Source organism: Diachasmimorpha longicaudata, chromosome 9 (genome assembly GCF_034640455.1).
Source record: "Diachasmimorpha longicaudata isolate KC_UGA_2023 chromosome 9, iyDiaLong2, whole genome shotgun sequence".
NCBI lineage: Eukaryota > Metazoa > Arthropoda > Insecta > Hymenoptera > Braconidae > Diachasmimorpha > Diachasmimorpha longicaudata.
This window is the reverse complement of record NC_087233.1, coordinates 7,578,344-7,594,745: the sequence shown is the minus strand read 5'-3', so window position 1 is coordinate 7,594,745 and position 16,402 is coordinate 7,578,344. Positions and strand designations below refer to the sequence as shown.

Here is a 16,402-nt window from a genome sequence, read left to right as displayed (position 1 = left end):
CCTGAGTCCCGAAAGGGTGGGGGTCTAACGGTCGCAAGCCCTGGGGTCCCCACTGCTCGTCCCCACCCCACCGAAAACGTAGAGAAAACGACGCTCACACAAAAACACAGCCAGCAGGCCCCCCTCCTCGAGCCCGAGAGAGACGGAGAAAAAAGGAGAGCACACGTACCCGAGAGAGTGCGACTCCACGTTGTTCGCCAGCGGGGCCGGAGGTGGGAGAGGGGGGTACAGTAAGTGGGGAAAAACCCATTGGGTTGGGGTACGTCTCCCCTGTCCCCCGCTGGAGATGCCAGGAAGAAAGAGCGATGTAGGGCCCCCTCTTTTCTCCTATACCCGCGTGTTTCTCCCCCCCTATCCCCCTCGGCGGCTCGTTTCCCCCCGCCCCGACAAATCCACTGGCACTTCTCGTCAGTCGACGACGAAGAGACTCGTACGTATGTACAGAAACGACCAACTGGCCGTTTCTGGTCACCGAACAAGTGATAACTGCGGTATTTATTTTTTAAAAATTGCTGTCAGTGGCCCAACGGTGGGAAGAAACGCGTGAGGGGGGCATTATCGATCGTGAGAAAGGGTTGGTGGACTGGTGGCACGGGGGTGGCACTGCGACGCCACCAGCGGACGACCGAAAAATTGGAAGGATCTCGATTTATTCACTCGCGTTCTAAAGGTGACAAGTGAATAATCCACGGGAAGGATCAGACGTACCTTATTAGGACGATTATTACGGCCCATTGATACCGACTGAGCAGCCACTGGTAAAATAGGAGCAATTTGCGATTAATCGGGGAACTGGGTTTTTAGAAGCACAAGCAGCGATAACCCCTGGCTTGTACGCAACTCCCAGCGATTGCCCGTCAAATAATCCCTCGCTTTATCGCTCCGGGTAGAGGCAAAGCCCGGGGAGAGGGGAGTACTGAAGATAGAGGGGAGTGCGTGGACAGCTGGTACAGCCGGTTCCATAGCACGTTGCTCGTGTCCGGTATATCGTTACACCCGGATGGATGATATTTACAAGAGAGGGTTGCAATTTTTTTAAATTTTTCACGGTGAAATTCAACGACTGAAAAATGTACAAGTTACTTGGAAGCTTGAGCCAGTACCTCAAGTGGCAGGACATCAAGACTGATTCTATGGTCTTTCGGATGCACAACACCTTCACCACGGTTTTACTTCTCACGTGCTCGGTTATTATAACTGCTACACAGTATGTGGGGAATCCTATTTCTTGTATTGTTCAGGGACTGCCGAATCATGTGATCAATACGTACTGCTGGATCACCTCCACTTTCACTATGCCGGATGCTTTTAATCGACAGGTGATTTGGCTTTTTTATATTTTAATTTTCTGGGATAGAGAGAGATGGGGTGGATGGAATGGAGGAATAACTACAGGGTGATTTTTGGGGTGGAGAATGTGTAAAATAAATTATTTTAAATTATTGAGAAGTTGTGGATACGTGTAATTAAGTGAATGCATTGAGCTGCATTCTACGGTGTTTCGTAGACGGGCTTTCAGTTATTGATCGCCCAAGGTGGTCTGTTTTACCCGGTCTTCCCCTATTTATCGAGTATTTTTCACTTCTTGGACGCCGGCTCCAATAAAAACGCATCAGAACAATTTTACTTTTGTTCAAAATATTTCCCCTAATGTCATGTTTTATTTCCTTGAAAAAATTGATTATTTATTTCCGAGTATTACCGACATTCAGAGAATGGAATGGATTCAGGTGTTTGGAAAGTTCTCGAGGAAGATTTATGTAATAGTAGAAAAGCTGCTGTTACTGAAAATTAAGAGCTCTATTCACTCGTGATTGATGAACAATGTTGTTGGACTTTGAAAGCCGTCTTCAGAAATTCTCCACGAATTCATTTGCATTCATATTCATTCAAGACCTCCATCTCACAACAAAATGAATATTTAATAATATTTTAAGAAGTTTCTTAAGGCACCTTGATTTTTGGAAAATGATTTTTCATTTTAAAGAGCTACGAGTTTGTGAGGGTCCTTCTTCCTGGTAGAGGTGAAGACCCAACCGCAAACACCATATTTTCAATTTGAAAAAATTATAAATTTACAAGAAAATTCTATTATTGAAAGCACAACAGACGCGTCAATAAGAATCCGTTTCAATCTAAATGCAAAGTAGCATAAACTCAATGTTTGCTTATCCAATCGTTTTTAACATCGACGAGAAAAGGAACGATCGTAATTCCACTGAATGTCTCAACTTTTGTTCCCATAAAATCTCATGTCCCCTTATTTCCCTCCTTCGCGCTTCTATTTCTGTAAATATTTTGACAATTTCCGGTGGAGAATTGCCGGCAACTGTAAAGTTCAGAGAGTTTACAGTTCGAAACAGTGGAAGCAGTTGAAAGGTTCTTGGTCTAGTTCCCTTCGCATTTGAACCGATTATTCTCGGGGAGTCAAATCAGCTCTATTTATTCAATTGACACCGCATTAATTCAATTGGCAGTTCATGCTCCTTCAGTCATTTCTTTAAACAATTTTATATTGATTTACTTCAACAAATGTATAAGCAGTTCTGACGTGTCTCTACAGCTTCAAGCACAATCCGCAGAAAAATTCTCACTTCCCGCCTAATTATCGAAATAACTTCCACGAAACTCATAAACCCAAAGAACAAAGATTGACAATTAACTCTTACGTGTACCGGAAGTTAATCGAGCCTCGAAGTCCACTCCCACGGCAAGTGGTAGAACAGTACCAGAGACATATCTCCACATCACTCAGGCATACGACAAAGTAACTCCTCTAACTTTATGAATGTCATACCCACAGATCCCCTCCGAGAACTTCATCTCTATCGAATTTGGGAAATCTCATCTGCCAAACTTCCAAATTCCATTACCCCATCTCCAGCCGTTCCACCCTCTCTCACCCTCACGGTTTCAGACATTATATTCGTGTAATTGAATTTGTTATCCAGTGAACCCCATGACTAATATTTATACCACTTTTTAGTACATTAGCAGGCGAGAAGGGAATAAATTAATTACTGAAAAAATGTTTTTTTACACAGATCGGCACGGAGGTGGCGCATCCCGGGGTGGCGAATGACCATGGAGACGTGGAGGCCCGGAAATACTACACCTACTATCAGTGGGTTTGCTTTGTTCTCTTTTTTCAGGTAATCCCGATGTTTAGTTAAAGCCGTTCGCAGTGATTAAATACAATCGGAATATTTGAGACCGGGAGTTAAATTACAGTTGAGTTATTTCATCTCATCGCGTGCGGAACATAATACCATTGAAGGGGCGATCATTAAATCAACGTGAAATAATTTATTATTCTGTTCTCCTGCTTCTAATCTCATCAATCAATTCGCGGAGAAATATTATGAGATCGGTTGAGGACGCGAAGGCTTTCGTAGGTGAAAATCTTTTTCTAATGGTGATAAATCGAAAGAATTTTTCTGTTGAATAACTGCATTGCATTTTCTCTCCAAATCTTTAGTGAAAGGAATTTAAAGTGCTTGAAGAGCTGACCATTAACTTTTGGTGAAAATTCGGATTATTCTCGTCCCTAATTTCTAATCTTATCGATAAATCATCAACAATATTTAGGATAGCCAGACCTTCAGCCGTTATCATTCCGATCTTGACGTTTTTTTATCTAAACTACGAGAAACTAATAATAGAGATCCGTGGAAGCCATTCCAAGCATGACATCGTTCCCAAAAATGTATCGATAACTTCAAATTCTTATCTATTATTGTGTTTCCAATGTTCGGAGTACACAAAATGTAATATTGTTCGACCACTCGTCGTTAGCGGGAAAGTAAGAAGCACGTAACGGTTCATCAGAAGTCAATACTTTCATGGAATTAAGAAGAAATGAAGCAAGACTGAATAAATAATGTTTTATGCTGACAAAATAATGTTGAAATCCCTTGAACTGTCAAATAAAAATTTTAGGCGATGTTCTGCTACTTTCCCCAATGGCTTTGGAACATCTGGGAAGGTGGCTTGGCCAGCACCTTAGTAATGGGCATGAACCACGGTCTAGAACCCGAGGAAGCGATAGCCAAGAAGAAGAACGTCCTCATGGACTACCTAGTGACTCACATCAAGGTAAGAAACAGCAGACTCATTGCGAATGCGTAACGATCACGCAGCGCGAAATCTCATTACCATAATCCAAGTAAAATAAAAAAAGACATTTCATCACCCATTGTTGACTGGAATAATTCCGCTGCTCGTGTTTCCGTTCCTCAGCATCACATGACTCCACGGTCTCTGCACTTGAGGCCTCCACGGGGGCCTCAGGTTCCAGCTGAAGCCATTGTCATTACTGATAACACGGTTGAAAAAAAAATTGCAGAAACATTAATGAAATTGAAAAAAAAGTAATGGTGTAATACAATTTCAGAAAGATTGTAGCTTTACTTTTATTTTTAAAATTTTTTTTTCGCGCATGAAGAAGCCCCCAGCGAAGACCGACGAAGGAAAAAGTAATCCCGAAGGGTTATCCTCGAGTTACACTCAATTCCTCCTCATTGAATCTAATTCACTTTAATTCATGCCTCGTTACATTCACAGAGACACAACACGTACGTCTACCGTTACTTTGCATGCGAAGCCATGTGCCTGGTCAACATAATCGTTCAATTATACCTGATGAATCGTTTCTTCGACGGCGAATTCCTGAGTTATGGCTGGCGTGTCCTTCAGTTTGCCGACACCCCTCAGGAGGAGAGAATGGACCCAATGGTCTACGTGTTCCCGAGAGTAACCAAGTGCATCTTCCATAAGTACGGTGCCTCTGGTACGATACAGCAGCACGACAGTCTCTGTATTCTGCCACTGAACATCGTCAATGAGAAGACGTACATCTTCATTTGGTTCTGGTTCGTCATTCTGTCCATTCTCCTGGTGGGGCTGATGATCTACCGGGCTGCCATCATATTCGCGCCTGCTTTGCGACCGAGGCTGTTGCAGCTCTCCACCGCGAGAAGGCTCTCCATCGACACCTGCAGGAACATCACCAAGAAGATCGACCTCGGGGATTGGTGGATACTCTACGTGCTGTCCTCCAACATGGATTCACTGGTTTACAGGGACTTCCTCGAGAAGTTGACTAAGAAAGTTGGTAGCACCTCGACATCGAGCAATGCCTAGAGACATTGACTCTTAGATTATTCGAGGTATCTACGGAGGTAGTGCAAAATGGACAGTTTCTTTTTTTTGTAATAACCCGGTGGCTTGGGGCAGTGGGTAAATTCGTCGACTCGCATGCGATTAAAAAAAATTGGTGACGCAACTTCAGGAAATAATTTGGACAATTAGCACCGTATTTTATTGAAAGGGTAAATTTACTTGTGTCTCCGCTGAAAACTGTCCATTTTGCCCCGCCTGATGTTTTTTAGTTCTGAAAAACAGCAATTCTTTCCCTCGAGATCATTCTCTCCGATTTTCAGGGGGATTTGTATTTTTTATATAATATATTGAGGTAGATCTGGAGTTTTATAACAAAATGTTAGAGTATTGAGGAATGTTTGAAGGTTGATTGCGATATCTTTGTCACTTCGGGACTCAGAAAGAAGCTGCTCAATTTCATATTTTCTTCAGCGAAGTGAAAAATGCCTTGAGACCTAGACGAGACAATACTTTTGTTGATTCTATGAAAATACCAGCAGGAAAGTTCTCCATTTTTTGCACGGCATCACTGCGAGAATTATTCCAATCCTTTTTATTCTTTCAAAATCCTTCAAATTTTATCAAAGTCTCTGCATTTTCGCCCGCACGGAGACTGAGACTGATCACTTGAGATTTTCATTGGGGTGAGAGAATGAAATTATCTTTACAATGCAGTGACAGAGACAAATAATATTTTATTATTAATATGATAGCGACTGTCGGAAATAATGTGTCTTAAATGGAGACCCGATGAGTTTATTGCATTTTTAATGAAATTTTTAATGTAAAAAAATGCGATAAAAAGTTGGGTTTTGAATTTAGAAGGGAAAATTTTCAAAAATTCTTCTGAATGCAGGAATAATTGCATGAAATTGAATTGAAAAATTGAAATCGTCCCCTGAAGAGCGATTGGACTCGATTAACTGAGAAAATCGATTGACCATCGAGTCGCCTCTGGATTATTCTCAAACGACACGGTTTGAACTGCCCATTGTGATACGACAAACGCGTTTATATTCCATTAGTATTAGGAGCCAACTGGTTTTAATGGCAGACGAAATGTAGTCCACAACGCACAACGGCCACTGCCATTTACCTGACGAATTTCTGAACATAAAAAAAATCCTCAATATCATAAAATAAATTCCGCATGCAGTTCTACCTGAGAAGTTATTTCTTCCGTTAAATAACAACCACACGAAGGAATTTCTATTTTAATTCCAGCACTCATTCTGTTCTGCCTTGCGTCAATTTTTTCTGCGATATTGAGCTCTTTTTATTCTCATCGTTCACCAACGGACCAACACAATTAATAAATTGTAAGGTTTACAAATTTTATAAAAAACTGATAGATATTGTTAAGAGTTGAGGATAAGTTTAATCGGTATTCTAGGGTCTCCAGAAGCTGTAATTTTACGCTTCATCTAGATAATTCATCGAGAGAGATATATGAAGAAATAATGTAATGTTTTAATACTGTAGAGAATGAATTAAATTGTGAAATCATATTGGAATTCATGTACCTGTGTGTGTCCTTGGGACAACAATTCCCTTCTCTCCAACTGTAAATAGCCTGATGGTATGAGATTTGTGGTGTTCTCAATACAGCGCACACCAATTACCCGATAATTTGCGCTCGTTTATGCTCTTACGGGTGAATAAGCGAAAGAATATGTCAGATAATTCAGGGTAATTGTTTGGTTACTCTATTTAGGGGCATGTAATTCGATGAAAATCGGGGGTGACTGATGATTCAGGGGGAATTGGACGAAAATAAGAGCTGAGGATAAATGAATGGAGGCAAAGTCTTCTGCCAGAAAGATAGAGTACGTAGTCCAACGTCTCTATGACGACGACTGTGAAGGATGATTAACTGGGATTGCGATGACACGTCTTGGCTGTTGTGGACATTCTGGCTTTTGTATTTTCATACCTATGACAATCCGCGTTGTTGCGGGTGTTCGGGGTTCAATCTGATTGTATTATTCTTAGGACTGTGGGTGGAGAAATTCCTGGGGGATTGCAACTTGACCTTATTCCGATGATTTTTCACTTCATTTTCAAAGCTGTCAGGAGTGAATTTAAATCCCAATAAAACATGACATTGCACTTAATAGAAAAAGGGACATCCATGAACAGTGATTTATTAAATGGCAAGACGATAAAAATTTTATTTAGGGCTAATAAATCTTGAGAGTTCAAATCAGAGAAAAAACCAAATTAAAGATGTTGATTTTTGGCTGAAATGGAAATAAATAAAATTTCCCTGTCCCTCAAATAAATCCCTGAGAATCATCTCCACTGGAGTGTATAAATACTCATTAAAACAGTTCTCATTTCTGCCCGTGAAAAAAAAAACTGATATCTATATCGTGGGTGGCGCCTAGACATTCGGACGCCAAACGTGAGCCTGTCCTAGCTCGCGGTTGACGTGCGCAGAAGAGAAATACAAATCATAGTTTAACCAGTCCGCCAAGATGAGCTATATTCCCCCGGAAAAAGCACAACAGTTACATCACGCAATCCGAATGAAAAGAAAAAAATCAAAAATTCACGTGAGAACAAGCGAACGTCAGATTATAAAAAGAAATCTGAGGGGAACAAAGTTGTGTTCCAAAACGTAAAAATAAAATTTGTCTCTGCGGAATAAACGACTGGTGAATCGGTCCTTGGATGATTCTTGGCATACGAAATAGGCACCACAGACGCAGTAGGTCAGGCACTATGTTTCAGTTTCTTGGGAGCAATCCCTCGCACGAGAGCCACACGCGTGTATTATAATCGCGCCAAAATATATTCAACGGAGTTAACAATCGAGAATTTTGCATTCATTCAAATATACGTGACATGTGCTTGCGGTGGATTATTCAGTTGTGACAGCCAATTACAATTTTCCATCTCTTTTTCATACCTCCAATTTTCTTTCATTCTTTTAATTTTTTCCGAATGACAACGAGTTAAGGGGTGCGAGGGGGCGGCTGTAAGGGTGAGAATAATGCCGGGAGACAGTGAATCATGTGAACAGTGTCCAGGTGCAAGCACGAAGAGTCTTGGGGTTTCACGTGGAGCAGATTGCCGGGGATGAACGATCCTCGGGGTGCGAGGAGTGGTACAGGCACGAGAATTCTGAAGACGAGGGACACAAACGGCAAGAGGAGGACCTCAGGGTTCAATCCGACTACGATTGACCACCAGAGTCGGGAAGTTAGCGTGATGGATGCCATCGGGGCACTTTATTTTCTGTTTCACGTGAGTCTGGGGGAAACGTCATCTGCAAGTTCATTTGAACGATTTGTTTAATTATTTTTTGCGTATTTAATGGTGCCTTTGTTTGTTTATCCCGGTGGGAGTGGTGCAGTTGGGGGAGTGAATACTGATTTTTCTACTGAGGTGAAATGATAATCTCAGTTTATTTTTGGATCGCAGAGTATTTTTATTTGAAGTGCCTGTCATTGGCGGCAAGATATAATTGTTATCGGAAAAATTTTCCCGCACGTGTCCCGGAAAAACTCAAATAATTCACTCACGAAATGTTGACTTATCTCTTAACACCACATGAAAAAGCCAAAGCCATAACTATAACATTCCTCCTCCCTTCCCCGAGGATTAGAGTGTTTGCGTGGGCGACTTATCCAGGTACAATTCTGGTGATTCAGGTGAGCAGGATAAAGAGCGAGGGAATACTGCTGAGGCTGCACGTCCTCACAGCTGCATTAATGCTGACCTTCTCCATAATCGTATCTGCCAAACAGGCCGTGGGAAATCCGATAGACTGTGTGCATACGAGGTAATGCCCATTGAAAAATAATAGAAAAAAAAATGAGACCGAAGAGAGATTTTTTTTTTATCACGTCGTGCGAAGAAAAAAAAATTCCACACGTTCCGGTGAAATCAAAGTACACACTATTTTCTGTTTTTTTTTCCTCTCAACAATTTTTTTTCTGTTGTTTCCGGTTCGCGATGGATTAGGGACATACCAGTGGAGGCATTTAACACGTATTGCTGGATACACAGTACGTATTTTGTGACTGGAGCGATGCTCGGTGTTGCCGGGGTCAATGTCGCATTTCCCGGTGTAGCACCCTCGGTTTATCTGTTCAATAAACCACGACAGGACGATCAACAAGAGAACAATCGACGAGGGGATGGCACTATCAAACAGGTTAAATATTACCAGTGGGTTGCATTCACCCTGATTTTCCAGGTAAATCAATGGTTATTTAATGGGGCATAATGGATCGTAATAGGTTTAACCGCTGGATTGAATAATTATCATTTGGGGGAGGTAAAAAATTAACGAGCGCTAACTAAACTACAGGCGCACTCTGTTGAACGCCTGTCGAACCCCAAAGAAATGGAAAGATATTCAATCGACCGTACCGGCCACAGCGATCGGCTGAACAAAAAGAAAAAAAGGCAAGTGGTGTGCGTAACAATTAAGCCTGGTTGGCCACTTGAGAGTACTAGCACTTGGGAACCGACGCGTCGGGTACTGAGACTTGTCTATATTATTTATACACCGAATGGTGAGGGTAGAATATGATTTATCGTCACTCGAGGGCTAACCACCAGCTATTCAAACCACTCGAGCTCAATTGCGATTAATTAGTTTTCTAAAAAAAAATTGGCACGAAATTGGAACGTTCCTTTTGGTAATTTCACAGTCTTTCAATCATTTTATTCATTTTAATTTTCATTTGACATTCATTCCGAGTCATTACCAATTTATTTCTTCTTTTTCGTTCCCTCACTCGCGAACTTTAAGTATGACGTGTTCATACTGTTCACGTCGTCGCCTAGAAATCGCGAATTTATGGTCAGGAAGTAATGCTGTCGCCGCAAAAAATACGGGGGAGCTCAAATGGTATTCAACAATTCCCGTGGCATCGGGCTCCGAGGGCAAAAAGAAACGGGGATGGAAACGTTTGACGGGGTATTTGTTAACGCTTGGATCGTTTCACTGGGGCCGCGGAATGTCAATCTAATGAAACAGCAACGCAATATGAGTTCAACAATAATTTTCTCAATGACCGATGTACCAAATCTCTCGTGGTGAAGTTGACGACTCGAAAATTTTAGAATTGAAAGTCTTTGGTTTGCGAAGTGGAAACATTGGAATTTTCAACTGAAAATACAAGAATTTTACGATCTGTTGAATGTAAATTTGACAAAACCAAACGAGAGAACAAGTTCGATAATAAATTTCTTAGTGTTCAGTGCTCTGCGAAAATTAGAAGGAAATCTGCTATTGAAAAATTGTGAAATTCAAGAACTTTGGCTGTAAAATATGACTTGTTGAATGTAAATTTACCTCAATAGAAACGTAATACACGAGTTCAAACAATAATTTTGTCCTCATTCTCTCGCAGTGAAATAGACGAGTCATAACAACTTGAGACGTGACGAATTGGCCCTTTGTTAACGGATTTATCCGGATGCAAAATGCGTTGTTATTTTGATCTCATTTTCTTCGTGTAAATATTCGCCATTTAAATTACGATGATTTATCACGGGCGTAAACCTCTCCTCTAGCACTCAATTTTGGTGGTTTTTGGATTATTAACGGATTTGCTATTATCTCGAGGCGCTCGTTTCCTGTCACAACAGATTTATGGTGACTAATGACGTGAATTATTCTTTCATCTGGAATTGATGTAAATTAAAACCCACGAGGGAGAGGAATTCCCCGAGGAATTCTCCGTGGGCTAGAGAATTTCCGGCAGTTGAGAGATGGTGTTTTGAATTCTCTGGACCAATCAATCTGCCAGATTTATCATTCAGCATCATCCGTCATGTTCAATGCCCTCCAAAAAAAGCCAAATTTATTTTTAAAAACAATATATTGTACTAAATGAAATAATGAAGCGTTAAAGAACGTGTGCTCAATATTTTCCCTTCACATGCGAGGTAATGGCCAGAAACCTGGATCATCCTCGTATTTTCCCCGAGGAAGACGTGTTGTACACGAAGATATGAGAATAGATAACGGCAAAAAATCTAATGCAATCTCATCCTCGAAGAGTAAACAAATTCTCCCACAAATTCTGCCATTCATTTTTCCCAAAATAAAATCGCGAGCATATACCGTATTCTTGTGGCTTCAAGGAAGACATATTGCCCTCTATTTGCCTCTAGCTGTTGCAGGAGAAAAATTGGGGATTCCCTCCAGTCGTAAAATCCGTCCTCTCCAGAATTTTTTGAATTTATTCACGCGTGTGTATGTGTCAGGTCTATCCTCGATACACCGACTATTTATAATTGATATTTATTTCCCTGGAGTGTCAAAAGCCGGAGAAACTCCCCTAGTACACACAGATTTAACGTCAAAAGCTGGATAAACAGTGATCATCGGGGTAATCCAAAACTCGGTGTTTAAAAAAAAAAGTGACCCGTACACTAGGCGCGAAGGGGCGATAAAAGAATTGGCCTCGAAAACGCGTATAAAAACTAACAGAAATAAAAAGTCGAGAGATCAGGGGGGCAAGAAACGGAGACGAGACAAACATTTCGAATTATTTGTTTTTCCTAGCGTTGAACCTTCATTGAAGCACAACCGTCTGGGGGAACCCTACGCCTGGAGATGAATCTGGCAAATGTGATTGAAAAGAAAATTATCATTTCAAGGGATTTATTTACTCCCACTGTATTAATTATTACCATTTTTTTTGGATCTACCAGTGTCTATTCGAAAAATCATTTTCGTTCAACCATTAGTCTAATCACATCCACCTAATCGCGGCTGACTGACGTCTATTTTGAATGCTGATAAATATCGAGTTATAAATTATCCGAGAGCAACGGCCAACTAACGATAACGCGTGCTCACTCGTGTGCACGAATTTAGATGCGCACGTGCGCTCAAATATGTTTATTACATATGCGTCGGTTAAAGCTCTATTAATGCATTCGGCCGTTGCGAATCTTTATAGAATCACTCGTTAAGTAGAAGTAGAAAGAGTACCTGTCTCGTTGGGCGCTCGCAACGTGGCTGAATTGTTATCGAGTTTGTAGATAGTGACTCGAGTGGTTTGATGCCTCACGCACAGTTTCCTATATTTTATTACACGAAGAATACACACGTGCAGTGCAGGCACATGACCCTGGAGGAGGGTTCATCATGGCGGCAATAAAAATAAAACGGAGAGAAATAAAAAATCCGGAATGAGCGATGACGCTGGATGTAATAACACGAATTCTGGGCATCACGTGTCGGGAAAATGATTGATTATTCTCATCTATCGTAGCATGTAAACATAACGACTAATTACGAATTATCAAGACGTTCGTTAAGGTAATTACCCGCGGGTGGTCGACCTCTCATCAACTGTCGATATCGCGCGAGCCTACGAGGCGATTTCGATGAGTCAAATCTCATTTTAAAGCCAGCGAAAAAGCCTTGAGGATAAAAAAACAATGGAAAAAATTCACTCAGCCGATCCCCGGAAATCCACCCTCCGACCTCCGTCAGCTCACCTAAAAATCGATTAGCCTTCATTGATTAGCTCTCATTAATCACTCGCTTCGTTAAAAGCCATCGCAACTCCAACCGAAATGATTTTACGGCGGCTTGCGTTAGCATCAACTGAAGTCGCGGGTCTTCGGGTGTTTCTATTCCTGGAGCCCAACACTGAAAGCTCTCCTCAACGGCGGGCCTCTCCACCCGAGAAGCGTGGAGACCCGCGACTAGTGGCTCTCGCATCCCCGGCGTGTGGCGGTCCACGTTGAGAACAGTAGTGCGCGACTCAATGACGAGAACCTTTAATCTATATGTCATCAATCAAAATAGTGTTGCTCTCGATAAATCACCATCAGTCCCAGGTGATTCTCCCGTTTCCGGGGAAAAAATCGTAATTATTCGCTGATCGCACAACAGGCGCCAGAAGACGCGACAGTTCCTTCCCTGAAATCTCAGATGACTAACGTTCGATGATCCACAGACCGCCCACGCTGAAAAATACTCGAATATCACGACAGGTTGGCAGGCACGCGGTACTGAGTGAAGTCAGAAAAATTCAAGTGATCGCAATTTTTTCGTGGAAAAAATTCATCAGTGGAATGAAAAGTGATGATGAAGAGGAACGAGTCTATCCGCTCTATTTCTGTATATTGTCGTGAGGACGGATTTTCCTCAGTGCCTCGGCACAGCTGAGGAGAGAGTGAAATACCCGCAGTCGGCGATGTGCATTTTGTACATGTTAAAATAGAATGGTGCGCACATCAAACGGTGAAAAAAATTTTGAAGCCCTCGTAGTGAATTTGCCGGCATCAATCGCAAGGAGAAAAGACCATTCGCCAATCCTCGGTGAAGATTCGTGAATTTTGTGGGGTTCTTGGGGAATTTAGCGACGTGAGTGACGGTAATTATCACTGCGACACTATCCACCGGAATTAATTGCGATTCTATCGATCGACGGGGCTGATGATTGAGTGTCGGGACTCTGGGGGAGAAACAGAGTCCTGAATACCGGAGCTGGGCTCGTGGTGAGCAACAGGTGTTCTGAATTCGGCGGCCCCGGTCGCGTCACGAATGTGGAAAAACGGAGGAGCACGTGGGAGTGACGTCGACCACGGGCAGGTGGAGGTGAGGACTGGTTGGGAATATCCTGGGGGATGTGAGGTGTTGAGAGACACTGCCACTATCATTTGTGATTTTAAGGGGGAGGTAAATAAATCGGGAGTGAGGGAGGAAATAATGCAATTACGCAAACTAAACTCGAAAAAATAAATCAGGAAAATTTCCCCCAAGCAATGCAACGTCCGTGGCCTTGGATTAGTGCAAAGTCGTACGATGAGCCGTTGACAGTGGTTCATGTGAAGAGACTGGCAGGGGGTAGAAGAAATCGTCGAGGAAAAATATCACCCCCGACAATATCAGTGACAATTCCGAGGTCCCCCTGCGGATCAATTATCCCACAGCACTCGTCGCGATTAATCACCCCCAGATAAGTTATCACACCGTGGTAAATCACCACGAAAAATGTTGGACATATTTCGCGGCCTCAAGAGCCTGATAAAGATCTCCCACATTCACATTGACACACCTGTTTTCCGGCTCCATTACAGTTTGACAGTTATTCTCCTCATTTCTTTCTCCCTCATTGTCACGACGAGACAGTACGTCGGCAATCCGATTGATTGCATTCACAGCAAGGATTTACCGGAGGATGTGCTCAATACTTACTGCTGGATTCACAGCACTTACACGATAACATCGGCGTACAAGAAGAAGGAGGGCTCCGAGGTGCCATTTCCAGGTGTTGCTAATTCAAAATTATATCCGGAGAGCGAGAGGAAGGAGTACAGATATTATCAGTGGGTGTGCTTCATGCTATTTCTCCAGGTAATTGGAATTTTTTCATTGGCTCATTGTCATCTTGGGGAGATGGAGGACGAGGATAGGCTCATGAGAAAAATCATGAGTACGAAATAATTTAAATACCCTCAAAAAATTCGCTCTCTTAGACTCGGTAAATACAAGTAAATGGGAAAAGACTCTGCACATCACTCCGTAAATGCCGAAGAATCTCAGAATTTTTTTTCTCTGGTGCACTCGACATGTTATGAAACATTTTAAAGATAATGTTGAAGTTGTATGGATTGATGGACAAGCGCTCCAGTCATTAGATTGTTTAACAGGGTTTCCGCCGGTTAGTATCGTTTGACGCGGTGAAGTGTTTAAAATTCTGAGATTTACAACTTGAGATTGTTTGAATTAAAAGTGGAAATTAGCGCAATATTCCGGAGCCACAGAGTTACACGAGTAATATTGAACTTGGGAAGAGCCAAGTCTCCGGGCACTCTAGGGTTTCCGAAGTCTTAAACGAGGAATAATATTTTTCGCTTGCATAATATTACGGCGTATTGGATATTCATTTATAACTCGTGGATTCTGGTCTGAGAGGCACTCGCTCGTGTGCATTGGCCACTTTCATGAAAAATTCATCGACAATTATTGTGTATACCGCACTCGAACCAGTCCAGTTCATTCGCCGAATGTTGACTGAAAGTCTTGCACTCGGTGAGAGCTTTATTTTCAACGCCGAAGGTCACATGAACATTGTATGGAGTCGAGGAGCCACTACAGCTCATTCCGGTACACAAATCGTAATAGATTTCAAGTAAAACTTGGAAATTGTCAGAAAAGACTCTAGAAAAATTTTAAAGAAAATTATTCGTCCCAAACATTTCAATTTTTCAATTAATTTCACTCACTCCCAACTACTCAACGATAATGACATGTCCGCAGGAAATTTCCTGCAAGTGTCCGGGAATTTTCCCAGAGTATTCCGTAATTTTAACAGAACATTTCTCTCAGTGGAGTAGATTTATGTTCCATCAGACGTTTTACTCGGATGAACAGTTGTCTCGAGACCTCCCGGTTGCGCCTTAAAGTGGATTTTCCGTGGAGAACCTCCCCCTTCCCCACCTGCTCACCCGGGTGGAATTGCCACTCGAGAGAGCAAGAGTGCGGCTGCTTCAAACGGTCTTTAAAATCATGAAAAAATTATTTCGAAAGGATGAAAAAACACGAAAAACACGGAGTATGAACATGGATGGAATATTTAAACGTCTGTATACATGACGTTGTGGCCTACTTACATCGAACTTGGTGCACGCCCCCTCGGCCCCTGGTTGTAAATCTCAATGTTGAAATTTTCCCCGCGTATAGTCCGAAAATCCGTGGAATTTGCCAGTGAGAGGCGCCCCGATAAGACCGTCGCCGGCTGCATTGACAAAAATAAGGGATGAATAGCGAGGGGTAAATTCCGTGTCGGTGAATATTTGATATCTGAAATCGATGGACTAGTTCGTTTGAAGGCACTACAGTTTTGTGTGTCTGGTGTGGGTGTTGAGTTGAAAGATACTATTGTTACTCATGCTACTTACCGCAGTGTCTTAGATCTAGTTCATTGCCAAGAAGGAAACCCTAAGCGTATTACTTAGAGATAGAGTACTGCGAGGGTCATGATTACTTTGTTCACTACTATCGGATAATTAAAAAGAATCATTTATTTTCCGAAATTTATTTCTGTTCAGAAGATATTATTTTCATCGCGCAATTTATTTTTATTAATTTGTTGCTACTATTACTAGACCGCTGGCAGATGAATTTACGCTCTAATTAATTATCACCTGACTCTGATGAAGATTACTGAATAAATAAGACTTAGCCTGTTGATTCAGTTTAAATTCTACTGAAGTTGACAATAAAAGTCGTATTCCATCGATAAATTACCCCTGA

General features: G+C 41.9%; 3 protein-coding genes across 9 annotated transcripts in view; 2 read left to right on the top strand and 1 right to left on the bottom strand.

Annotated features, from left to right (window-relative positions):
• The first annotated feature begins 400 nt into the window (after positions 1–400).
• On the top strand, positions 401–6,674 carry LOC135166000 (innexin inx1). The gene is made up of 4 exons (XM_064127894.1): positions 401–1,319; positions 3,045–3,152; positions 3,940–4,095; positions 4,564–6,674. The coding sequence occupies exons 1-4, from the start codon at positions 1,071–1,073 to the stop codon at positions 5,140–5,142; spliced, it is 1,092 nt and encodes a 363-aa protein (XP_063983964.1). The 5' UTR covers positions 401–1,070; the 3' UTR covers positions 5,143–6,674.
• Positions 6,675–6,822: 148 nt separating this feature from the next.
• Positions 6,823–16,402, top strand: part of Shakb (shaking B) — an 18,646-nt gene continuing 9,066 nt past the window's right edge. For 3 of the 6 annotated variants that reach the window (XM_064127884.1, XM_064127886.1, XM_064127885.1), the window contains exons 1-3: positions 6,823–8,409; positions 8,817–8,947; positions 9,130–9,364. In XM_064127884.1, coding sequence (XP_063983954.1) covers positions 8,242–8,409; positions 8,817–8,947; positions 9,130–9,364 — 534 coding nt within the window. In that variant the 5' untranslated portion in view covers positions 6,823–8,241. Of the gene's footprint in view, positions 8,410–8,816; positions 8,948–9,129; positions 9,365–12,879; positions 14,501–16,402 lie in introns of those variants that run through there. The other 3 variants (XM_064127893.1, XM_064127889.1, XM_064127892.1) reach the window with 3 other exon arrangements.
• LOC135166001 (uncharacterized) overlaps positions 15,221–16,402 on the bottom strand; it is a 21,039-nt gene continuing 19,857 nt past the window's right edge. For both annotated transcript variants that reach the window (XR_010299614.1, XM_064127895.1), the window contains exons 2-3: positions 15,760–15,884; positions 15,221–15,645 (exon numbers count right to left, since the gene is read on the bottom strand). Coding sequence is in view for 1 of the 2 variants with exons in the window: in XM_064127895.1 (XP_063983965.1) it covers positions 15,455–15,645; positions 15,760–15,884 (316 nt within the window). In the remaining variant the exon portion in view is untranslated. The remainder of the gene's footprint in view (positions 15,646–15,759; positions 15,885–16,402) is intronic.